Source organism: Pogoniulus pusillus, chromosome 34, assembly GCF_015220805.1.
Source record: "Pogoniulus pusillus isolate bPogPus1 chromosome 34, bPogPus1.pri, whole genome shotgun sequence".
In the NCBI taxonomy this organism is placed as follows: Eukaryota; Metazoa; Chordata; class Aves; order Piciformes; family Lybiidae; genus Pogoniulus; species Pogoniulus pusillus.
The window spans coordinates 3,865,301-3,890,650 of NC_087297.1; the positions used below are offsets into that span (position 1 = coordinate 3,865,301).

At 51.7% G+C, this 25,350-nt stretch overlaps 1 protein-coding gene across 1 annotated transcript in view; it reads left to right on the plus strand.

The window, feature by feature from the left end:
- The window catches only part of TAF4B (TATA-box binding protein associated factor 4b), a 104,856-nt gene extending 84,208 nt beyond the window's left edge, over nucleotides 1-20,648 (plus strand). The window contains exons 15-16 of the mRNA XM_064170512.1: nucleotides 2,307-2,426; nucleotides 18,423-20,648. Of these exons, the coding sequence (XP_064026582.1) occupies nucleotides 2,307-2,426; nucleotides 18,423-18,590 (288 nt within the window). The 3' untranslated portion in view covers nucleotides 18,591-20,648. The remainder of the gene's footprint in view (nucleotides 1-2,306; nucleotides 2,427-18,422) is intronic.
- The last annotated feature ends 4,702 nt before the right edge of the window (nucleotides 20,649-25,350 follow it).

A 25,350-nucleotide genomic window follows, 5' to 3' on the forward strand; every position in this document is an offset into this window, starting at 1 on the left:
GAAGGAGCCCAGAGCTGGACACAGCAATCACAGTGTGGCCTGAGCAGTGTTGAGTACAGGGCAGAAGAACCTCCCTTGTCCTGCTGCCCACACTGCTCCTGAGCCAGCCCAGGATGCCATTGGCTCACCTGGGCACACTGCTGGCTCCTAGCAGGGGTGCCCCTGCTCCTTTTGAATTGCCACTGCACATTTCCTACAATCACAGAATCAGAGAATGGTTTGGGTTGGAAGGGACCTTAAAGATCATTTAGTTTCAACAACCCAGGCAAGCAGCACCAGAACAAGGGGACACAGGCTCAAGCTGTGCCAGGGCAGGTTCAGGCTGGATGTTAGGAGGAAGTTGTTGTCAGAGAGAGTGATTGGCATTGGAATGGGCTGCCCAGGGAGGTGGTGGAGTCTCTGTGCCTGGAGGTGTTGAAGCCAAGCCTGGCTGGGGCACTTAGTGCCATGGTCTGGTTGGTTGGGCAGGGCTGGGTGCTAGGTTGGGCTGGCTGAGCTTGGAGCTCTCTTCCAACCTGCTTGATTCTCTGATTCTATGCTTTGGCTCTCTTCCTCTTGCTGCAGTGCTCTTTCTGCCCTAGCATGTGTGCTGCAGAACTGCTCCAGAGAGATCCAACTCCACACAGCTGCCTCCTGCTCTCTCTTGATCATGTTGAGGAGAACCCAGCAGCAGTATCCTTGGGTATCCCCTGATGTTATCTGCATCCCTCCTCCTTATCCTGTGCTTTTCACTGCTCACACAACGTTTGGACATTCACTCTCACACTTTTTAATGGAACAAAACTTGATGAAAAGATGATTTTACTGGCTTCAGCAGGGTGATTTGGATGCCTGCCCATAGCACTTAATGGGGATCTGTTGAGTCCATTATGGAGTCTGAGTGCTTAAATTCATTTGTCTTAATTATGTTCTTGGAAAAGTCCCCAAGATGTCTACTGCACAGCCAGACTCTGATTCCCTTTTTTCTTTCCCTTTTGCTCTGAAACACTGGTGAGGAGATTCTGCCTGGTTTGAAACCTCCTTTGACTGCTTTATGAGGTGGAAAGTGTCTTGGGGGGAGCAGATGATGCTCGTGAGATGAGCTTCCAGCATTGTCTTGAGAACTGTGTGGTCAGATGATCAGTTCTGCTTCTAGAAAGCACATCATGCCCATGCCATCCACCAAGTGTCATCCCAGCCTTCCTGCTGATGGGTTTCTGCCAGCACTGCCCTCCAGCTGCAGTGCTCATCCTGTGGGGCACCTGTGTTGACAGCAGGCTTTGTCAGCTGGAGTTGCCAGGGGTGGATGGTGATGGAGCACTGCCTTATGAGGAGAGCCTGAGAGCCCTGGGGTTAGTTAAGTGTGGAGAGGAGAAGGCTGAAAAGGGATCAGGAGAAGGCTGAGAGGGCATCTGTTCAATGTCTATCAATATCTGAGGGCTGGGGATCAGGAAGGGAGGGACAGAGTCAGCCTCTGCTCACTTGTGCCCTGGGATAGGACATGGGGCAATGGGTGGACACTACAGCACAGGTGACTGTAAGGGTCCCAGAGCCCTGGCACAGGCTCCCCAGAGAGGTTGTGGAGTCTCCTTCTCTGGAGCCTTTCAAGGACTGTCTGGATGTGTTCCTGTGTGCCCTGAGCTTGATTGTGTGGTCCTGCTCTGGCAGGAGGGGTTGGACTTGATGATCTCTTTGGGTCTTCTCCAACCCCTGTGAGCCTGTGTGTGACTGTAAGGGTCCCAAAGCACTGCAACAGGCTCCCCAGAGAGATGGTGCAGCCTCCTTCTCTGCAGGCTTTTTTAAGGCCTGCCTGGATGTGTTCTTGTGGAAGATTCTCTGGTCCTGCTCTGGCAGAGGGGTTGGACTGGAAGATCTCCAGAGGTCTCTTCCAATCCCCAGCATCCTGTGACCTTGTGGCCAGGTGCTACCCAGTCCTTACCCAGAGCATCATTCCAGCACTCAACCTGCCCAGTCCCTTCCATTCTGTGCTGATGCCAACCTCAAACCCTCTCAGCATTTCATTCAGAGCTCTGTCTTGTGTCAGCTTCTGGGCTGAGGAACCATCAGCACAGCTCCTGTAAAGGCTGCATTGCTGCCACAATGTGGTCACCATAAAAGAGTCACCCACCCCATGCTATCTACAAGGCCATCAGGGTCCAAGGCTCTCCACATGACTGAACATTGGAGCTGAAAGACAGGAAAAGAGGCTGGGAAACAATTTGTTTCACAGGGACTCCAGAAGCTGCTGTCTGCAGCTGCCCCAAAGAGAACTAAGACCTTCAGGGTACTGCTTCATGATTCATGGAAATGTTTTCTTTTTCATTCAGATGCAACAAATGGAGTTAGAGCAGATGCAGCAAAAAGAAGCCAACCTCACAGCCTTGGCAGCCATTGGACCAAGGAAGAAGAGACCATTGGATTCATCCAGTGCTGGATCTGGGCTGGAGGTAAGGAGATGACTTGGATGTGGAATGGGTTGCCCAGGGAGGTGGTTGAGGCCCCATGGCTGGAGGTGTTTAAGGCCAGACTGGGTGAGGCTGTGGCCAGGCTGATCTAAGGTAGGGAGTCCCTGGGCATGGCAGGGAGGTTGGAACTGGCTGCTCCTTGTGGTCCCTTCCAGCCCTGCCTGATTCTGTGATTCTGTTCTATGATTCTGTGTGGTTGTGTTTTCATACTGACTTGTTTTTCATCCCTCCCTGGCAGAATTGAGCAGTCTGTGTAAGAAAACCAGAGTCTACCTTGGGTGCTTGAATGTTTCTGGTACACCTGGAGGGGATGTTTCCATTCCAACCTAAACCATTCTCTGATTCTCTAAGTATCTCTGCTGTGGAAGAAGTGGTAGCAAAGTTGTCCCATCTGACAGACTTGAATTCTTTTTCATTCTCATAGCCTCAGAAGCTGAAATAGAATCATAGAATCAAGCAGGTTGGAAGAGACCTCCAACATCCAGTCCAACCTAGCACCCAGCCCTAGCCAATCAACCACACCATGGCACTAAGTGCCCCAGCCAGGCTTGGCTTCAACACCTCCAGGATAGAAAATGCTAGAATCACAGAATCAGTCAGGGTTGGAAGGGACCACAAGGAGCAGCGAGTTCCAACCCCCCTGCCACAGACAGGGACACCCTACCCTAGAGCAGGCTGGCCCGAGCCCCATCCAGCCTGGCCTTAAACACCTCTAGGGATGGGGTCTCAACCACCTCCCTGGGCAACCCATTCCAGCCTCTCACCACTCTCCTGCTCAACAACTTCCTCCTCTCCTCCAGGCTGCTCTGGCATTTCTGTCTGCTGGAGCCTGGAAGGACCTTGTGTAACACTCAGTTGCTTGCTGTGCAGCTGGGGCAGTGGTGGCACTGCCCTGTAGGTTTCCCTCCAGCTGGACTGTGAGCAGATCCCTCTCTCAGGAGGAGAGGCAGACTTCTTTCTCTGGGCTTTTTGGTGTTGCTTGGCTTTCATTTCCCTGACACAGAGACACAATTTGCTTCTTGAGTGCTCCCAGTTTACCACAAATGAAGGAAGCTGCATCTAAAGAAGCTGCAGGAGGCAGCACTCCCAGCTTTTTGAGCAGCTGCTTTTCACTTCTTTGAAGTGTTTCAAATGCACTTGCAGATGAAGCTGAAGGTACAGTTACTTTCTTTCATTTTTTAAGACAATGCCACTGGAAAAACTTGAAGGAAAAAAATGAGTCTAGTACATGAAGAGGTTTTTTCCTTTATCCTTTTCTCCTCTTCCCCCAAGCTTCTATCTAGTAACTATTCCTGTTCTTTGTGGTGGGTTTCTGTAATCCTTGCCAGATTTGTTTCTGAATATTTAACAGGTCTGCCTGTTAGATCCTTTACAGCTATTTCTCATCATCTGCAGTGTCTCTGCTTCATGAAAAGCTTCAGGAGATTGTGGCAAAGCCAGACAGGTGACAGAGCTGCTGCTGAGAGCTGATGAGCCATTGTTTACATTGCCACTTAAAACCAACGTGCACCTAAGAGGCTTCAGGCTTGGAAGTGTTGACAGCCAGGCTTGAGCAAGCTGGAGGTGTCCCTGCCCATAGCAGGGGATTGCAATTAGATCATCTCTAAGGTCTCTTCCAACCCAAATCATGGCCAGGTGGGGGGTGGCCTCTTCTCCCAGGCAACCAGCAATAGAACAAGGGGACACAGTCTCAAGCTGTGCCAGGAGAGGTCTAGGCTGGATGTTAGGAGGGAGTTGTTGTCAGAGAGAGTGATTGGCATTGGAATGGGCTGCCCAGGGAGGTGGTGGAGTCACCATCCCTGGAGGTGTTCAAGAAAAGCCTGGATGAGGCACTTAGTGCCATGGTCTGGTTGATTGGCCAGGGCTGGGTTCTAGGTTGGACTGGATGAGCTTGGAGGTCTCTTCCAACCTGCTTGATTCTATGATTGTCTTATTTGATAACTCAAGTGCTGGGTTCAGTTCTGAGTCCCTCACTCCAAGAAGGAGCAGGTCCAGAGAAAGGCAACCAAGCTAGGGAAGGGTCTGGAGAACAGGGCTGGGGAGGAGCAGCTAAGGGAGATGGAGGGGTTTAGTGTGGAGAAGAGGAGGCTGAGGGCAGAGCTCATTGCTCTCTACAGCTCCCTGAGAGGAGGTTGCACTGAGGTGAGGGTTGGGCTCTGCTCCCTAATATCAGGTAATAGAACAAGAGGCAATGGCCTGAAATTGTGCCAGGGGAGGGTTAGGTTGGAGATCAGGAAAAAATTCTTTGCTGCAGGAGTGGTCAGGGATTGGCAGAGGCTGCCCAGGGAGGTGGAGGAGTCCCCTTCCCTGGAGGTGTGCAAGAAAGGTGTAGCCACAGCACTTGGGGACATGGTTTGGTGGCCATGGTGGTGTTAGGTCTATGCTTGCACTCAATGATCTTAGGGTTCTCTTCCAACCAAAGCAATTCTGTGATTGCATAACGTGCCTAAAACTGAGCAGCATTTCATTGGCACCAGTTTACAGCTGTGCTTTAAAACACTTCTCACATTGCTTGCTTTACTGGGGCTGAGTGGTGAGGGCAGGAGGTGACAGGAGCCCTGCCAGTGACACTACTTCTGTTCTCACATGCAGTCATGCATTCCAGTGCCTGCTACTTAGGCTTCAAGCTACCAAAAAACCAGCTCCCTGCAGACCTTTGGAGTTGTGTGTGAAATTATGCAGGGTAGCAAACTTGAGAGAGATGCTCAGACTTTAGCCTTTTAAGTGCCCCAATATATCTGAGGCAGGATTTACAAGGCTTAAGACTTCTCATGTAGAATAAAGAATGGTTTTGACAAACACTCCTCTAGTTGAAGGAGCAGAACATTTGTAATACATTCATGATAACATGGCAAAACATCCTGAGCAGTAAACAACATTCCATTCTTCAGAGATGAAAGGGGGCCTTTGAAACTGAAAGCAAGCACAGGATGGCCTCAGGCTGCTGTGCATTTGGGCATCTTTAAAATCATCTTTTTGGGCAACCTGTCTGAGAATAATTTAAACAGGCAGGGTTGTACTTTCTCATTTCAAACTGCAAACACAGACAGCTTTACTCTCAAGTCATCTGAAATGTCAGAGCTGCCTGCCTATGCAGTGGCAAGGAGGAGAGCTGTGCCTAATCCTCCTGTGACCATTTATTTCTGTGGGTTTTAAGCTTAATAGCTGGGTAGACAGGTGGGATGGAAGAAGTTACTCCTGAATATGAATGATCCTTTCACAGTGTGCAATGAAATCCCTGATGCTTAGCTGCATTTTGGCTTTTTAACTCAGCCTTCAGCTTCCCTTGGCTTGATGTTCTTTGTGCAGTGTTTGTATCTCTCCTGTCCGTGTTGGAGCAAAGTTGGCTCTGTTCTTGCTGTCATTGCCTGTTGCAGTAATTAAAGGAGAGGAATTGTCTCAAGCTGTTATTGATGTAAACTGAAGCCCTCAGGTGTTTGAGGAGACAGGGATGAAATAATCAGTTGCAGGATGTAGTTAAAAAGTGAAACTCTGTCAGAAATTCTGCTGTGTGTTTGCTTTGCTTTAGTCACTACCCAAACGTGATGGGTGCTGGAAGAGTGCAGCTCAGCAGGCTGGGTTGGGATAGATCTGCTGCCTTTTGTTACAGCAACAGGAAGTGTTCAAGGGAAAGAAAACACTGTGTTGGCATCCCACATTGCCTTTCTCCACAGATGAGTGTCTGTTTAATCCTCTGGGTGTATCCTGGGCTGCATCAAAAGCAGTGTGACCAGCAGGGCAAGCACCAGGATTCTGCCCCTCTGCACTGGTGAGACCCCACCTGCAGCACTGCATGCAGTCCTGGGGCACCCAGCATAAGAAGAAAGTGGTGGTGAATGGAGCCACATCCAGTTGCAGCTGTCACTAGTGGTGTTCCCCAAGGATCAGTGCTGGGGCCAGTCCTGTTCAATGTCTTTATCATAGACTCATAAAATCAGCCAGGTTGGAAGAGAGCTCCAAGCTCATCCAGTCCAACCTAGCACCCAGCCCTGGCCAATCAACCAGACCATGGCACTAAGTGCCCCAGCCAGGCTTGGCTTCAGCACCTCCAGGCATGGAGACTCCACCACCTCTCTGGGCAGCCCATTCCAATGGCAAACAGAGTCCAGCAGCAGTAAGTTTGCAGATGACACCAAGCTAGGAGCAGGTGTGGAGCTGCTGGAGGGGAGGAGAGCCCTGCAGAGGGACCTGGCCAGGCTGGATGGGTGGGCAGAGGCCAAGGGGATGAGATTGAACAAGGCCAAGTGCAGGGTTCTACACTTTGGCCACAACAACCCCAAGCAGCACTACTTGGGGCTGAGAGTGGCTGAGAGCAGCCAGACAGAGAGGGAGCTGGGGGTGCTGGGAGAGAGGAGCTGAAGAGGAGGCAGCAGTGCCCAGGTGGGCAGCAGAGCCAATGGCATCCTGGGCTGGCTCAGGAGCAGTGTGGGCAGCAGGACAAGGGAGGTTCTTCTGCCCCTGTGCTCAGCACTGCTCAGGCCACACCTTGAGTGCTGTGTCCAGTTCTGGGCTCCTCAGTTCAAGAGTTTCTCTGGTTCTCTGCCTGCCTGTTACTTTTATGGTCAGCTTCTGGAGGCCATTCTCCTGCTTGATGTAGGAAAACTTGGATGCCTACACTTAGGTGTAATTTTGGGGGGAACTTGCTTGCTTCTCATCCCTCTCCTGGCTCAGTGGCAGTAATGCAGTCTAGCTTGCCCCAGAGTGCTGATGGTGGTTGTCCTTCACCTGCCTTCTTCCAGGCTGGATTGACTCAGAGGTCCATCTTAGAATCATAGAATCAACCAGGTTGGAAGAGACCTCCAAGATCACCCAGTCCAACCTAACACCTAGCCTTATCCAATGTCTTTTCTTTCTTTTTGCCTGATCCAATGGGAAAGGGAATTCCTTCCTTCCAGCTGCTTGTCTGTGACTGTTGTGCCCACTGCCAGGAGTGGCTGCTCTGTTAGTGTGTGTGGGTCTTGCCTTGCCAGCTGTGGAAACTTGGGCTGCTGCAGAAGTAAATGATGCAGCTGATATCCTGGGGTCACTGCAGAGCCTTTCAAGCACTTTCTCTCTGTCAGGCCATGGCCAGCATTTATGAAATAATGTGATACTTTCAGAGTGATACACATCTTAATAGAGCAGTCCACAACCAAGCTGGTGTTCTTCTGGGAGGAGGTTTGGCAAGAAGAAGTGGGAGAAATTGATCCATTTCCACTGTTGACTGTGGGTGGAGAAAGCAGGCTTGTCTTCTCTAGGGCTACATCTCTGCCACATCTCATCCTTGCTAGCAGAACTTAAGCTTACCCTTCTTGCTTTACAGCTCCAGGATCTGATTGAGCATGTTGATTAAACATATTCTGCATGTGGCACTCTGAGGAGCCCTTACAACCACATTTCAGTAGCTGAAGGGGACCCACAGGAAGGCTGGGGAGGGATTGTTCAGAAGGGCTTGGAGTGATAGGACAAGGGGCAAAGGTTTGAAACTGGAGCAGGGCAGATTTAGGTTGGGCATCAGGAGGAAGTTCTGAACAATGAGGGTGGTGAAATCCTGGAACAGGCTGCCCAGGGATGTGGTGGAGGCTCCATCCCTGGAGACATCCAAGATCAGACTTGATGTGGCCCCTGGGCAGCCTGATCTAGTTGGAGGTGCCCCTGCTGAATGCAGAGGGGTTGGGCAGGATGACTTAGGGGTTGCCTTCCAACCTGATGCAATCTGTGAATCTTTTGCTCATTCCAGCCTCTTCTTTCAGTGTCAGGCAGCCAACTTCTGTGGGCAGCACTGTCCTCCTGCCCCAGATGCTGCAGTGGCTGGGCTGCTGCCCTGGGCTGCAGCTGCTGGTTACAATCAGATGGCCTTGGGTTGGAAGGGACTCTCCAAGACACAAAGACCTTCAGGGGTCCCTTCCAACCCACTGCAGTCTGTGAATCTGTAAGCTTTGGAAATGCTCTTTAGGCTGACCTAGGGAGAGCTAAGCCTTTGACCAACAGGTCCTTCTCTGCAGGATGAAAGACTCCAGCTCTCCCAAAATGATTTGGCAGGAGAGAAGTTTTGTTATTCCTACTGTGTGACAGTCAAATCACAGAGAGAGGCACTGAGTGCAGCCTCAGCAAGTTTGCTGCCCACACCAAGCTGTGTGGTGCAGCAGCCAGGCTGGAGGGCAGGATCCATCCAGAGGGACCTGCACAGGCTGCAGAGGTGAGCACAAGCCAAGCTTGGGAGGTTTAACAAGACCAAGTGCAAGGTCCTGCAGCTGGGTTGAGGCAATGCCAAACACAAATGCAGGCTGGGCAGTGAGTGGCTGGAGAGCAGCCCTGAGGAGAGGGACCTGGGGGTGCTGCTGGAGGAGAAGCTCAACAGGAGCCAGCAGTGTGCACTTGCAGCCCAGAAAGCCAAGCAGAGCCTGGGCTGCAGCAGCAGAAGTGTGGCCAGCAGGGCCAGGGAGCTGATTCTGCCCCTCTGCTCTGCTGTGCTCTGCTGAGACCCCACCTGGAGTACTGCATCCAGTTCTGGAGCCTCTGGGACAAGAGGGCTGTGGAGATGCTGGAGTGTGTCCAGAGCAGGGCCAGGAGGATGCTCAGAGGCTGCAGCAGCTCTGCTGTGAGCACAGACTGAAAGAGTTGGGGCTGTGCAGGCTGGAGCAGAGGAGGCTCCCAGGTGACCTTCTTGTGGCCTTCCAGGATCTGAAGGGGGATACAAAAAAGCTGGGGAGGGACTTTTGAGGCTGTCAGAGAGTGCCAGGACTGGGGGGAAAGGAGCAAAGCTGGAGGTGGGGAGAGTGAGGCTGGAGGTGAGGAGGAAGTTGTTGAGCAGGAGAGTGGTGAGAGGCTGGAATGGGTTGCCCAGGGAGGTGGTTGAGGCCCCATGGCTGGAGGTGTTTGAGGCCAGGCTGGCTGAGGCTGTGTGCAGCCTGCTCTAGGGTAGGGTGTCCCTGGGCATGGCAGGGGGGTTGGCACTGGCTGCTCCTTGTGGTCCCTTCCAACCCTGACTGATTCTATGATGCTATGTGTGGCAGTTAAGCCATGCATGAGTTAAGTTATAAGCTGCTGAAGTTACCTTTTGGCCTTTTTGACCATAAACTCTTCTGGTGAGAGGAGGCACTAACATAACTCATCAGCTTCAGTACTGGTGCTGGAGGTGTGACTGGTTAGATGTGAATCAAAGGCAGAAGCTGGCTCTGTCAGGAAGCTTTGCCTCCTGCAGGGAGGCTGCTGCCTGGTGCTTGGCAGGGATGCATCACAGCCTGCTAAAGCACTTTCTTCAGAGCTGCAGAAAGTGAATTTAAAAGCAATGACCTGAAATTAGGCTTAGACTTCCTACATGCAAGTAGGTGTTCAGAGCCCAGAATGCAACATCTCTTTCTATACTTAAGGGGGTTCTCTCTTTTCTGTCTCTACCACCCATTGCCCCAGCCCCTAGGTCCAAAGTGACCCAGGAAGGGTTTTCTTTTCCCTTTGCATATTCTTACCTTATAGAATATAGAATTGTTTGGGTTGGAAAAGTCCTCTGAGATCATCCAGTCCAACCATCATCCCAACATCATCATGGCCACCAAACCGTGTCCCAAAGTGCCATCTCCACAGGTTTCTTGCACAGCTTCAGGGATGGGGACTCCACCACCCTGAGCAGCCTGTTCCAATCCCTGACCACTCTTGCAGCACAGAAATTGTGCCTAATCTCCAACCCAAACCTCCTCTGGAGTAACTTGAGGCCTTTTGCTCTCATTTGAAGGCCAGGTTGGATGAGGCCTTGAGTGACCTGTTCTAGTGGGAGGTGTCCCTGCCTATGGCAGGAGGTTGGAACTGGCTGAGCTTTGAGGTCCTTTCCAACCTAAACCATTCTATGATTCTGTCACCTGATACAAGGAGAAAAGACCAACCCCCACATGCCTTCAATCTCCTTTCAGGGAACTGCAGAGAGCCAGAAGGTCTCCCCTCAGCCTCCTCTTCTCCAGCCTGGAGAAGCTCCCTCAGCTGCTCCTCCCCAGCCCTCTTCTCCAGACCCATCACAGCTTTGCTGCCCTTCTCTGGACCTGCTCCAGCCCCTCAGTGTCTGTATACAAGAGTCTGTCTGCACACTCCTAATCTCAGTTCCTGGTTCTCACTGAAGCCCTTGCAGCAGCATGGTCACACCTCTGGGGAAGAGGGGAGCCAGAAGTGTTAGTGCCACCATAACCTGCAGCTTCAGCATCTTACCGACCTGCTGCAGGAGCAAAGCCTGGCCCTGGCAGCCAGAGGATTTCCATTTCAGCACTCAGGTTCCTGGCTGCTGTCACTCTGGGAGCTAGATGTGATGTGGGAAGTGCTGAATTCCCCTACACTGGACAGCTTGAGAGGCTGCTGGGCCAGCTCATTTAATGTCCTGCTCCCTAGGTTGGAGCAGATGATCCTCAGCATCCCTCCCCACCTGGCATTCTGTGACCATTGCTTTTCTTTCCTCCTATCAACAGGCCAAAATCTTCTTGACTGCCACTCACACACTTCAGCAACACCCTTTGCTGGCCCATGCCTTGCTTCCTCTGTGCTAGAGATGAACTCAATTCTTCTGTGTGAGAGATATCTGCAATTTAAATGACTAATTGCAGCGTAGCTCCGGGCTGAACATATCGGTAGCGCACGAAACGTTGATGGCATGTGAAGGGTCAAGAGATTTACAATTTACTTGACAATACATTGCTTAAAATGCCGTGGCAAAGAGCCAGAGAATTTCAGCTTAATAATTGTCTATTAACTAACATGACATATTTGTCTAGTGTGCCTTACCTCCAGGTACAGATTAGGCAGCTGATGTAGCCACGCGAAGCGACGTGCGTACGTGGATCTCGGGCAGGAGGGGGAAGGAGCTGACATTCTGTTCCCAGCCCTTTGGTTCAGGATGGAAAGCATCTTGTTGCCTCCCTTTGAAAGGGACTTGTAGGGATTGTTGCAATGAAATCTGAGGCAGGGGGAGGAAAATGCTTGGGTGAATAATGTTCTCTGTTAGAGAAACCTGACAGCTTCGTGAGGGCTCTTTGTATGCTGCGAGGGCTTGGAGAGGCAGTGGCTTGGAGATGGAAGAAGGGAGATTTAGACTGGAGATGTGGAAGAAATCCTTGGCAGTGAGAGTGGTGAGACTCTGGAACAGGTTGCCCAGGGAGGCTGTGGATGTTCTCTCCCTGGAGGTGTTCAAGGCCAGGTTGAATGAGGCCTTGAGCAAGCTGGGCTGGTGGGAGGTGTCCCTGCCCTTGGGAGGGTGCTTGGAACTAGATGATCTTTAAGGTCCCTTTCAATCCAAACCATTCACAGATATGTGGGCTTTGGTGTCCATGAGCTGGAAACAGAGATCTTGGCTTGCTCTAGCCTGATGGTCTGTAAGATTTTACATACATAATCCCCCAAGTCCCAGCCACCTAAACACAACCAACAGCATCAAAGCCATAACCACAGAATGCCTCCAGGGAGGGAGCAGCCACAACCTCCCTGGGCAACCTGTGCCACTGTCTCACCACCCTCACTGGGAAGAACTTCTTCCTAATCTCCAGTCTCAAGCTCCCCTCTGCCAGCTTCAACCCACTGCCCCTCATCCTGTCACTACAGACCCACGCAAAACATCTTTCCCCAGCTCTCCTGCAGCCCCTTCAGGTGCTTGAAGTCTCCCTGGAGCCTTCTCTTCTCCAGGCTGAACAGTCCCCACTCCCTCAGCCTGTCCCCACATCCTCTCCCCATAATACCACAGTATCACCAAGGTTGGAAGAGACCTCATAGATCATCATGTCCAACCTGTTACCAGCTCAAGGCCAGACCATGGCACCAAGTGCCACGTCCAGTCCTGCCTTGAACAGCTCCAGGGACGGCGACTCCACCACCTCCCCGGGCAGCCCATTCCAGTGTCCAATGACTCTCTCAGTGAAGAACTTTCTCCTCACCTCCAGCCTAAATCTCCCCTGGCACAGCCTGAGGCTGTGTCCTCTTGTTCTGGTGCTGGCCACCTGAGAGAAGAGAGCAACCTCCTCCTGGCCACAACCACCCCTCAGGTAGTTGTAGACAGCAATGAGGTCTCCCCTGAGCCTCCTCTTCTCCAGGCTAACCAATCCCAGCTCCCTCAGCCTCTCCTCATAGGGCTGTGCTCAGTAACACTGAGCAGTGAGGGATTCTGTACTGTGACTGTGAGAGTGTCTCTGTCAGACTGAAGCCTGTGAGCCTCAGCAGGCTGGCTTCTGACCAGAGCCACACCAGCTTCTTCCACTTGGCTTTCTCCTAATTTAGGCACTTTTTCTGCACAAACAAAGCTGTCACAGTTCTGGCAGGGACTCTTCTTCCCCCTTGCTGCTGTGGGAGACCTAGGGAAGCATCTGAGCACTGCACAAATTGCCAAGGGCTTGTTCACCTCTTTTTTCCTCCCGTGGGACAGGGGAGTTCAGTGCCTTACAGCTGGGAAACTGCTGTGTTGGATGCCACCCACCTCAGGCTGACTGCAGGTGACAGAGCTGGGGAGTCACAGAACCTGGATGCTTTCACTAGATGCTCTTAGCACCTTTAACAACGTCGCAGCTGCTCTCAGCTGTTGTGGTTCAGTGCTTGGAGGTGTCACTGAAATCTGTCATAGAATGGTTTAGGTTGGAAGGGACCTCCTGTGACTTTGCTTGCTTCTGCTGGTAGGATTTATTGGTGGGACTTGGTGATCCTGAGGGTGTTTTCAGAGAATCATAGAATCAAGCAGGTTGGAAGAGACCTCCAAGCTCAGCCAGCCCAACCTAGCACCCAGCCCTGGCCAATCAACCAGACCATGGCACTAAGTGCCCCAGCCAGGCTTGGCTTCAACACCTCCAGGGACAGTGACTCCACCACCTCCCTGGGCAGCCCATTCCAATGCCAATCACTCTCTCTGACAACAACTTCCTAACAACATCCAGCCTGAACCTGCCCTGGCACAGCTTGAGACTGTGTCCCCTTCTGTTGCTGGGTGCCTGGCAGCAGAGTCCAACCCCACCTGGCTACAGCCTCCCTGCAGGCAGCTGCAGACAGCAATGAGCTCTGCCCTGAGCCTCCTCTGCTGCAGGCTGCACACCCCCAGCTCCCTCAGCCTCTCCTCACAGGGCTGTGCTCCAGGCCCCTCCCCAGCCTTGCTGCCCTTCTCTCAACACCTTCCAGCACCTCAACAGCTCTCTGCAATGGAGGAGCCCAGAACTGGGCACAGCACTCCAGGGGTAGCCTGAGCAGTGCTGAGCACAGGGGCAGAAGAACCTCCCTTGTCCTGCTGCCCACACTGCTCCTGAGCCAGCCCAGGATGCCATTGGCTCTGCTGCCCACCTGGGCACTGCTGCCTCATCTTCAGCTCCTCTCTCCCAGCACCCCCAGCTCCCTCTCTGCCTGGCTGCTCTCAGCCACTCCCTCCCCACCCTGTAGTGCTGCTTGGGGTTGTTGTGGCCACAGTCTAGAACCCTGCTCTTGGCCTTGTTCAATCTCATCCCATTGGCCTCTGCCCACCCATCCAGCCTGGCCAGGTCCCTCTGCAGGGCACTCCTGCAACACATCCACAGCTGCTCCTAGCTTCCAACCAGAATGTTTCTGATTCTGTGATTTTGGTAGCATGCAGCAAAGCTGCAGTGGCAGTTTGACCTCTTGGGATCTTGGTTCTGTGAGTGGGACATGTTTGTGCCACACCACTGACATTCAACACCTGACAGGACAGACAGAACAGCCACTTAGCTCCCTCAAGGTGCCTCACTTCGCAAGGCTTGGAAGTTCTCAGTGTGACCGGTGTGAAGCCTTTGGATGTGAAAAGGGAACTCCCAGCAGACTTGGTGGGAAGGAAGGTCTCTGCTGACCCCTCTGAGCTTTGTATCAGGGCCTGTGGAATAGCTCTGAGCAGCTTGCATGTCCTTGTTAGTCCTTGTGGTCCAGACTTGCAGATCAATGCTCCAGACACCTTGGCGGTGGTGATGGCAGCTCAGGGAAGGAAGAGCCTCGTAGTGAGCTGTCTCTCTGTGTCAGCTTCACTCCTGTCTTTCCAGGCTGGTATTTAATTCTCAGTGCAGCCACTGGAGAGAGCTCTGGAGACCTTCAAACAGCTGGCAGGAGGAGCCTCTCAGCAAAGGAGCTGCACAACAGGTGTGGGACTGCAGCAGGAGCTCCACATTGTCTTCTGCTGTCCAGATCAGTGAGAGCAACTGATCCCCATCAGGTGCACAGGAAAGGACCCTGGCTGTAAGGGTCAGGAAAGGCTGACAGGCTGTTGCTTTGGCAAGGCTGCTGGTTTGACTCCACTCTGAGGACTGGCTAAAAGCAGGACTGCAGCTGTTGTGGCCTCCTGGGGCTGGCTTTAAGCCCACTGCTGGTCTTGGTGCTGTGAAGGGTCATGCAGCACCTTGTGCCTCATCCAGCACCATGGTGTGGTTGACTGGCCAGGGCTGGGTGCTAGGTTGGACTGGATGATCTTGGAGGTCTCTTCCAACCTGCTTGATTCTATGATTCTGTGGCCTGATGCCCCTCTACTGGGCACCAGGGGTAAGAATCTAAGAATAAACCAATCCATAATCCTGCCTCAAATGCAGGCAGCTTGGAGCTTCTTCCTTCCTGTAGCATCTTGCAGCTTCACCAGCTCCCAGAGCAGGCTGGGGGACCTGTGCTGGCTGCATCCTCTTGTAAGGGACTGCCCAGGACTGAGGTCTCTTTTTAAAGGTAAGATTTCCAGTCTACTGACTGTTTAGAGAGAAAATGCTTTCACCTCAGTAAAGTTCTTTGAATTATAAAGGGCATTGCTGTTGGGTTGCAGAAACCCCTTGGGGCTTTGTTTCATTTATAACATTGCCTCGGGCCCTCTGCTGCATCCTGTTGGCCTGACCTCCTTTTCAACCCGTGCTGGCAGCTGCATTGCAGAGCTCTCTTTTTTCCCTGGATCCTTCAGGGTTGTCATCTGACAAACTTGAACCGTGACCCTTTTGTGTCTTACCAGGCCAGCAGTGCCCTCTTGGTGCAGTCCTCCCCACGCAGGCCTTTGTTCCAGGCCATTTAACAAACTGAAAGTTCCCGAGGATGGCATTGCAGAGTGTTTAACAGCACTGACTGTAAAGCAAACGAAATGGTGCTGAATACCCTGCCTGCTGCTAGGAAGAAACACAGCTTCCATTTCTGCAGTCTGCCCTGGCTTTACCCTGTGCTCTCTGCTGCATCTCCTTTTGGTTTTGCCTTTGGAGGGGGTTTTGTTGCTGTTGCTTTATCCATTTCAATGCTTTCCTCCCCCTAACAGCAGCAGCATTCTCTGCTCTGGACAGCCCAGCACTGGTATTTGTCTCTGATAGATGGGGAGGGTTGGTTGGTTTGTTTGTTTCCTTGGCTTGGTGTGGGTTTGTTTTTTTTTAACCAGATTTCTCTAAGCAAAGTGGGCAAAGTCATTTTGCTGAAGTCTTGCAGAGAGTGTTAGGGTAAGAATTGATACAGTTAACACAGCAGCCAAGCAACAGCATCTCCAAGTGGTGTTGATGCTGGCAGGCATTGCCTGGCTGAAGTTACAGAGACTGAGCACTCGTATTTGTACAAATTGCATTCATTACCAGGAACCCTCCAGTAGTGATAAGAGACTGGCTGTGTAGCACAGATTGGCTCCAAGATAAGTAGCCAGTCTATTGTGCAGCTCATGGTAATCTGCCTCCTCCCCACCCCTAATCATAAATCTTGGGGCATTTTGGAATGTGTGGGGGTTGCTCATTCCAGTAGCCTCAGCTGCTGAACATCAGCAGCTCCTGCCACTTGTGCTGTTGTAAGCAGGAGAGGCAGCCAGCTGAGATGGGCTGGCTCAGGCACAGTGTTCTGAGCATGCAGGTGCTTTGACTCTGCATTTGTTGCCCTCCTGAAGGACAATTTGTGGGCGGTGGCCAGGGGAAGAGCTCCTCCTGGATGTATTTCAGGGCTGCAGCAGACTCTCAGTGATGGTTTTCCTCAAGAAGAGATGGGAAGATTTGGAGATTGGGTGCTTGCAACTGGGAGTAACCCATGCACAACCTGGGGCTCTGCAGAGGAGCTGTGGTAGTTACTTCAGCCTGGAGAACAAGTGCCAGGAGGAGTGGCTGAGGAAACCGGAGATGGGCAGCCTGGAGAAGAGGAGGCTGAGTGGAGACCTCAGGGCTCTCTGCAGCTCCCTGAAAGGAGGTGGCACTGAGGTGGGGGTTGGGCTTTTCTCACTAGTCTTAGGTGACAGAGCAAGAGGAAATGGCCTGAAATTGTGCCAGGGGAGGGTTAGGTTGGAGATGAAGGAAATGTCCTTGCTGCAAGAGTGGGTAGGGATTGGAAGAGGCTGCCCAGGGAGGTGGTGGAGTGCCCATGCCTGCAGGTGTTGCAGAAAGCTGTGGCCGTGGCACATGGGGACATGGTTTGGTGGCCATGGTGGTGTTGGGTTGGTGGTTGGACTGGATGGTCTTAGAGACCTTTTCCAACCAAAGCAGTTGTATGGTTCTGTGCAGTTGCCTGCCCCTGTGCAGTGCATGTGGCTGCGGTGCAAGAGGAGTTCACTGCTTGGCTTGCTGCAATAAAGTCCAGGCACAGGAAGAGTCTTCTGGTGGCCCTGACTGGAACAAACACCAGCTGGGAGGTGCTTGCTTTGTCCCATGAGTATCAGCTGGGTGCTTCTGAGGTTCTGATGGGTGCCTGTGAAGTATCTGATGGGTACCAGTGAGCTATCTGATGGGTACCTGTGAAGTATCTGATGGGTACCAGTGAGCTATCTGATGGGTACCTGTGAAGTATCTGATGGGTACCAGTGAGCTATCTGATGGGTGCCTGTGGAGTATCTGATGGGTGCCTCTGAGCTATCTGATGGGTACCAGTGAGCTATCTGATAGGTGCCTGTGAAGTATCTGATGAGTGCCTGTGAAGTATCTGATGGGTACCAGTGAGCTATCTGATGGGTACCTGTGAGCTATGTGATGGGTGCCTGTGAGCTATCTGATGGGTGCCTGTGAGCTATCTGATGGGTGCCTGTGAGCTATCTGATGGGTGCCTGTGAGCTATCTGATGGGTGCCTGTGAAGTATCTGATGGGTGCCTCTGAGCTATCTGATGGGTACCAGTGAGCTATCTGATAGGTGCCTGTGAAGTATCTGATGAGTGCCTGTGAAGTATCTGATGGGTACCAGTGAGCTATCTGATGGGTACCTGTGAGCTATGTGATGGGTGCCTGTGAAGTATCTGATGGGTGCCTGTGAGCTATCTGATGGGTGCCTCTGAGCTATCTGATGGGTGCCTGTGAAGCATCTGATGGGTACCTGTGAGCTATGTGATGGGTGCCTCTGAGCTATCTGATGGGTGCCTCTGAGCTATCTGATGGGTGCCTCTGAGCTATCTGATGGGTGCCTGTGAAGCATCTGATGGGTGCCTGTGAAGTATGTGATGGGTGCCTGTGGTAGTTTGAAGCTAGCTAGAATGTTTTGGTGAGAAGGATTAGATCACAGGCTGTGAAAGAGAAAACAAGGGTGACATCTACTTCCCTCATAGGCTTGCTGAGAGGTATAAGAACAAGAATCCAAACATTGATAGGGGAGTCGCACTTCCTCTGCTGGGGAGCTCTGAGCTGCATTTCTCTCTCTAGCCTCTCTGCCATCTCTCTGCTTAATCCACTTTGCTTCCTAGCCCCCTGGCTGAACCTCCATTCTTCCTCACAGTGCCCATGAGGTATCTGATGGGTGCCTGTGAAGCATCTAATATGTGCAAGGAGTTTTGGATTGCTGTATTTTGGTGTATAAAACATCAGGTTAGGTTGCAGATGGATGGCATTGGGTTGGAAGGTGCCCCCAAAGGTCATCTTGTGCACCCCCCTCCAGGCAGCAGGGACACCTCCAGCTAGCCCTGTGAGGAGAGGCTGAAGGAGCTGGGGGTGTGCAGCCTGCAGAAGAGGAGGCTCAGGGCAGAGCTCATTGCTGTCTGCAGCTGCCAGCAGGCAGCCTTGTCCAAGCGGTTAGGTTCAAACCTTGTCTTTACATGGAATTCTAATTATCTTTCTCTCCCTCTGTCTCCCTCCCCCATGTAGGGATTGAATGGCAGTGGAAGTGCTCCTAGCTCAGCAGGTTTTAGCCTTTCAAAGCAGCTGCTGTGCCCAAGAACCACCCGCGTCTGTCTCAGGGACTTGATATTCTGCATGGAACGGGAGCGGGAGATGAAACAGTCTCTGACCTTGTACCGTGCCCTGCTGAAGTGAGCCAGGGCTGATGCTGCACCTCGCTCCCTACTGCCAAAGAAAACACTGAAGCATTGTTGCACTGTCTTGAAATCCCCCATTCTGGAGACTCATCAGTTGTGAGGGTAACTCGTGTTTACAGAGCAGCGTTTTTACTGAGTCCCTAACTTCAGCACCTGCAGGGCTTTTAGTAATCCTTGGCTTAAAGCAGTCAGCACACTGAGCTGCACACACTGGCACCTGACTGCCTGCTTGCATTCAGCTGCCTTGATCCATCTCCCTGGCTTAGGGATGTTGTTTCTTGTCCTCCAGAGTCTGCAACGGCTGTTCTCCGTGTAGTGCCTTCTAATCCACCCCTACTTAGGGGAAGAAAACCACACTTTAAAGGCACTTCACAGCATGGCAACTGCATTTAATCATGAGCCAGCAGGCCACATGCTAATGCATATCCTGACTCAGCTTCTCCTCACGTTCTCTGAGTTTGGAATTGCTACTGGATGCTCATTTTGTGGAGAGCAAAGTAGCAAGCGAAAAGAAGGAGAGGAGCTTTCTCCTCCCTGCCTGGCCTGAGCTGCCCTCTTCCTTTCCTCTGGGAAAGTGAACAAGTTGGTGGCTGTTGTGATTTAGGTACCTCAGGTGGGTGTGGTTCAGGCATACTTCAATGTTCAGGGACAGTTTGGAGTTACTGAAGTGGAACATAAGGGGAGAAAGAGCCTAAAAATGAAGGGTAAACAGTTTGGAGTTACAAAGGGGAACACAAGAGGTGAGAGAGCCTAAAATGAAGGGTAAACAGTTTGGAGTTACAAAGGGGAACACAAGAGGTGAGAGACCCTAAAATGAAGGGTAAACAGTTTGGAGTTACAAAGGGGAACACAAGAGGAGGAAGAGCCTAAAAATGAAGGCTAAACAGTTTGGAGTTAAAAAGGGGAACACAAGAGGTGAGAGAGCCTAAAATGAAGCGTAAACAATTTGGAGTTACAAAGGGGAACACAAGAGGTGAGAGAGCCTAAAACTGAAGGGTAAACAATTTGGAGTTACAAAGGGGAACACAAGAGGTGAGAGAGCCTAAAAATGAAGGGTAAACAATTTGGAGTTACAAAGGGGAACACAAGAGGAGGAAGAGCCTAAAAATGAAGGGGAAACAATTTGGACTTACTAAAGTGGAACACAAGGAGAAGAAGAGCCTAAAAATGAAGGGGAAACAGGAGGAACAGTTGAGTCTCCTGTAGATATTAAAGCCAGCCCTGAACTCCAGCAGAAATGCAGAAAGCAATTAACCAAATCTTGAAGGGGAAGACTTGAGATGCACTGAAACTTTGCAGCTGGAGGCTGAGGGGGAAAAGCAGTGTTTGCAAAGCATGGGATTCCCTGCTTTGTTCCCAATAGCTTCATGTCATCTAACAAGGACACTTCCCAGATAGTATTTAGACACTTGCCTGGTTTCCATGCAGTGAGGAGGAGGAGGAGGACTCTGCTAGAATAAGTCATAGACTTTTCTCCTTGCTGGTCAAGACCACCGCATGGTGGAAGGAAAAGCCTCCAGAACACTTCCCCCCAGCCTCCAAACATTTTTTTTCCCCTCTTTCCCATGACACTTGCATGGCTGTTAGCCAGGACAGGTGGGCAAAGCCACTGGACTGTTTTGAAAGGCTTCCTGCTGAAACTTTGCCCGTGCTGCTTCAAAACCCTGCAGCCACCAGCCCAGCGCCTTCCTCCGTCAGAACCGCTGCAGGCGGTTACCAAAGTCACTGAGTTGTGAATGGGTTAGGGTTTGTTTGGGGGGTTGTTGTTGTTGTTGTTGAAGCAGTAGTAAACAAAGCTACTTATTGACTGCTGTAAATTAATATATATGTATAGAGCACACACACACATATATATATATAAGGAGTACTTTGACTAAGCTCCAGCTAGCAAGATAATGACGGCGTCAGGCAGAATTGTTTTGTATAATGGAATGCTCAGCTTTACTTTTTCTGTAAAGTGCAGCATTGCCTCTGGTTCTCTACTGCATCTTCTTGACCAAATGTTGGAAAAAAATTTATTTTAAATACTGCATTAAAGCCATTATTTTATTAAAAATTCTCTCTCAAGGACTTTGTTTCCTAAGGTGAGACACGCGGCGGCCGAAGCTGTCCTCGCCGTGGCTGGGAGTGAGCCTCAGCTCTCTGCCTCTCATAGGCATTGGCATCCCTCTGTGTGTGTGTCCCCCCCCCACCATGAGGTATTCACAGTATCACCAAGGTTGGAAGAGACCTCATAGATCATCAAGTCCAACCCTTTACCACAGAGCTCAAGGCCAGACCATGGCACCAAGTGCCACGTCCAGTCCTGCCTTGAACAGCTCCAGGGACGGCGACTCCACCACCTCCCCGGGCAGCCCATTCCAGTGTCCAATGACTCTCTCAGGGAAGAACTTTCTCCTCACCTCCAGCCTAAATCTCCCCTGGCACAGCCTGAGGCTGTGTCCTCTTGTTCTGGTGCTGGCCACCTGAGAGAAGAGAGCAACCTCCTCCTGGCCACAACCTCCCCTCAGGTAGTTGTAGACAGCAATAAGGTCACCCCTGAGCCTCCTCTTCTCCAGGCTAACCAATCCCAGCTCCCTCAGCCTCTCCTCGTAGGGCTGTGCTCAAGGCCTCTCCCCAGCCTCGTCACCCTTCTCTGGACACGCTCAAGCATCTAGACATGCTCAAGGATCACCATTAAGATCTCTGAAGGATTTTAAGCAACATGAGGGGACAGAGAAATGGAGATGGTTTGCAGTGTGCCCAGGTGTGTGAGAAAGCCAAAGGCAGCCTGGTTTGTATATGAAATGCTGTAGCCAGCAGGAGCGAGGAGGTGATTGTCCCCTTGGACTCTGCTCTGCTGAGGCTACATCTTGAGTATTGTGTTCAGTTCTGGGCACCTCAATACAAGAGGGATGTGGAGGTGCTGGCAGAGGAGGGCAACAAGGCTGGGGAAGGGCCTGGAGAATAAATCTGATGAAGAGCAGCTGAAGGAGCTGGGGATGGTTAATGTGAAACAGAGGAGGCTGAGGGCAGACCTCATGGAGGTCTACAGCTACCTGAAAGGAACTTGTGGAGAGGTTGGTGCTGGGCTCTGCTCACAAGTAACTGGAGACAGAACAAGAGGGAATGGCCTCAAATTGCAACTGGGTAGGTTTAGGATGGATATTAGGATTTTTTTTTCCCAGTAAGAGTGGTCAGGGTTTGGAACAGGCTGCCCAGGGAGGTGGTGGAGTCCCAGCCCTGGATGTGTTTAAAAGTCATTTGGATGTGGTGCTTCAGGATATGGTTTAGGGTGCACCTTGTGGAGTAGGGATATGGTTGGACTTATTGATCCTGAGGGGCTTTGCCACCCTGAATGTTGCTGTGGTTCTGTGAATCCCCATCCCTGGAGCTGTTTAGAAGACAAAGAGAGGTGGTGGTGAGGGACATGGTTTATGGAATCATAGAACGGTAGGGCTTGGGAAGGGACCCCTGGACATCATCCAGACCAACTTCCCCACCAGAGCAGGTTCACCCAGAGCAGGCTGCACAGGAATGCATCCAGGCAGGCTTGGAAAATCTCCAGAGATGGAGGCTCTACCACCTCTCTGGGCAGCACCCTTAAATTAAAGAAGTTCCTCCTCATAGTTAGATGGAACTGCCTGTGTTCAAGTTCGTGCTCATTACTTTCTTGTCCTGTTGCTGGGTACCACAGAAGGAAGCCTGGTCCCATCCTCCTGACACCCACCCTTGAAGTGTTTGTAAGCATTGATGAGATCCCCACTTACTCTCCAGGCTAAACCCCCCAATTCTCTCAGCCTTTCTTCATCACAGAGCTGTTCCAGTCCCCTCAGCAGCTTTGTTGCCCTTTGCTGTGCTCTCTCCAGCAGTTCCCTGTCTTTGACCCAGGGAGCCCAGAACTGGACAGAACACCCCAGATAAGGTCTCACCAGGGCACAATAGAGGGGGGGAAGAGAACCTGCTGGCCACACTCTTCCTGAGCACCAGCCTTGGCAGAGTTGGAGAATGGTTGTAGCTGCTGATTGTAAAGTTCTTTTCCAGCCCAAACCACTCTGTGATTATTTGGCCTGGGGATGGGCAGGGGAAAAGGCAGCTTCTCATTTGTCTGATGTCCTCCAGCCAGTCAGCACAGAGGCTGCACTGGGTTTGGTTTGGGCTGAGTTTGGCTTTCTAACAGCTGGGCAGAGGTGAGGCCTCTGCACATGTCCTGGGAAGTACAAAGACACAGGAACCATCTCAGGCTTCAGCAATGTGCAGTGGAAGCATTGTCCTAAAGCCACTCACACACAATGAAGTGCAGGCTGGAGAACAAAGAGGAGCACCTGCACATTGGCTGTCTCTGTCCTCTTTAAAGCAAGGTGATGCTGATGAAAGGTACTGAGACAGCTCCTGACCTGATAAACACAAAGTGTGACAATGGCTCGAGTGTTCTCGTGGCCTGCCAACTGCTTCCACTGCTCCTCCCTGGGTGCCACTTCTGCTCCCACACACCAAGCACAGCCTGAACCCCAGACTTGTGTCCTGTGAGGAGGGGCAGAGTTTTTCAGAAGGGTTTTCAGGAGGTCTTTGGGGCTAATTCTGGACAGGGACAGGTGAGGCTTCGGTGCAAAGGATAAAAGCACTTTTCTTCCACCCCAGGGTTCAGCCTGGCTCTCCTTCAAGCTCAGCTTTGCTTCTGAGAAGAGAAAGTGCCCTGTAAAGTGGCACTTCATGGAATCAAAGAAGTCCCATGGGAGGGATTTTAAAGATCCACCTCCCTGCCACGGGCAGGGACACCTCCTATTAGCCCAGCTTGCTCAACTCCCAGCCAACCTGGCTTTCAACACTTCCACCCTTGGAGCCTCCACACCTTCTCCAGGCAACCTGTTCCAGTGCCTCACCACCCTGATGGAGAAGAACTGCTTCCTAAAGGCTCATCTCAGTCCAGCTTCTTCTAGTTCAAAGCCATCATCCCTGTCCTGTCACTCCATGCCTTTCTTAAAAGTCCTTTTCCAGCTCTCTTGGAGGCTTCCTTCACATAGTGGAAGTCTTTGTGAAACATTCTGTGATGGTTTGGGAGTTACCTGCCCCCCTATTCTTATGAAATCACCCAGACTAGACTCAGCCAAGCTGTGAGTTAAGGAATGAAGCTTTATATTCACAGCTTAGCACAAGATACCAGCAGAGAGTTATAATCTACACAGCTAGAGACAGAAATGTACAGGTTAAAAAGGTAATACAGAAGCACAGCAGCCCTCCCAGAAACCAGAGTCCTCAAGAGGGGCTCCCAACCACCCTTCCACCTTCTTGCCACCCCTCTACCTTATCCCAGACTTTGCCTTATGTGCAAGGTGAGTTTGGAGGATCAGCAAGAGGGGTTAGAAGCAGAAGGATTAGTTACACAGAAGCAGTCCAAGGGGAAACACAAACTTTGAGAGACAGAGACACACACACTGTCTTATCCATCTTTGTGCCCTTGCTTTTATCCATCTCAGCAAGCCTGTGAGTGCAGTAGCCACCACCACTGCTTCCTTTTCACAGCCTATCATCTAATTTCTCTCATTAAAATAGTCCAATTAGCCTCAAACCAGCACACTTCCCTTGGAGACACACACTTAGGCTTTGCTCAGCCACAGCAGGAGTTAAAGGAGGTGACCAGGGGTTCACTTCCCTCCTTTTCCCCAATCTTGCTGCCCTTATGAGAGTTCTAAACCTCAGTCATAAGGTGATAAGGACCAACCCTGCCATCATGCTCCCTTCCATCTAGTTCTTGGCACACTCACAGCACTGATGCTGCAAGGGGTCTGAAGCTTGCTCGTTGCTGCCCAGGTGGCCTCGCTAGCCCAGTGACCTGGGCAGCCATCCCTGCCACTCAAGTGTGCAGCCCCTGGACAAGGCAGTGCTGGCTTTGCTGGTTCTTGACTGCTGCTGCCTCAGCAGCATGCCACACCAGGCTCTCTGTGTTACCTGGTGACAAAAGAGACCCTGCACTCTTTCTCCTCCAGCTGCTGCTCTTCCCTTTTCCTGCCACTTCTGAGCCTCGCTCCTGATCCCAGCACTGTGCTGCCTTTCACTCCTGCTCCCAGCACTGTGCTGCCTTTCACTCCTGAACCCAGCACTGTGCTGCCTTTCACTCCTGCTCCCAGCACTGTGCTGCCTTTCACTCCTGAACCCAGCACTGTGCTGCCTTTCACTCCAGCCTCCTTCTCCTGCCCCTGGGGCAGACGATAGCTGTGGTGTGCTAAGCCCTGCAGCTCTCTTCAAGGTTTAATGAGGAAGGTAGCAGGAGCCTGCGAGACCTTGCTAGACAGTTCCTCAAAGCCACTGCACTCTCCTGGACACTGACTCGAGTAGCTTAAGGCTCCTGCTTGCTTCCAGTCGTTCCAGGCCCACTCTTGTAGGCACCTGTGTCCTGCCATGTGAGTGCACTGCGTGCAGCCAAAGGGCTGGCAGCTCTTCTCAAGGCTCATCTCTCTCTGCTTGCCTCTTCACTTGTAATCACTGGGCTGAAGAAGGGAAGACTAAAGCAAATGAGGATGTCCTGGAGGAGCAGACAGTCCAAGTGCAGGCCTTGGTGAAAGAGGCTTGCTCCCAGCAACTTTCCAAATGAGCTCTGCTGTGTTTCTGAGGCCACGATGCAGACGGTGCCTCCACGCAGCCGTTGTTATCCTGAGCGCTCTGGCTGGAGCCTGCAGCTCTGGAGGTAGCTGTAGTTCCCAGGGAAGCCTTTACTCCTTTGATCAGTGGCAGGACTGAAGAGTGTAGCACAATGGACCTCTCTGGCTTGCTGCTTGGCT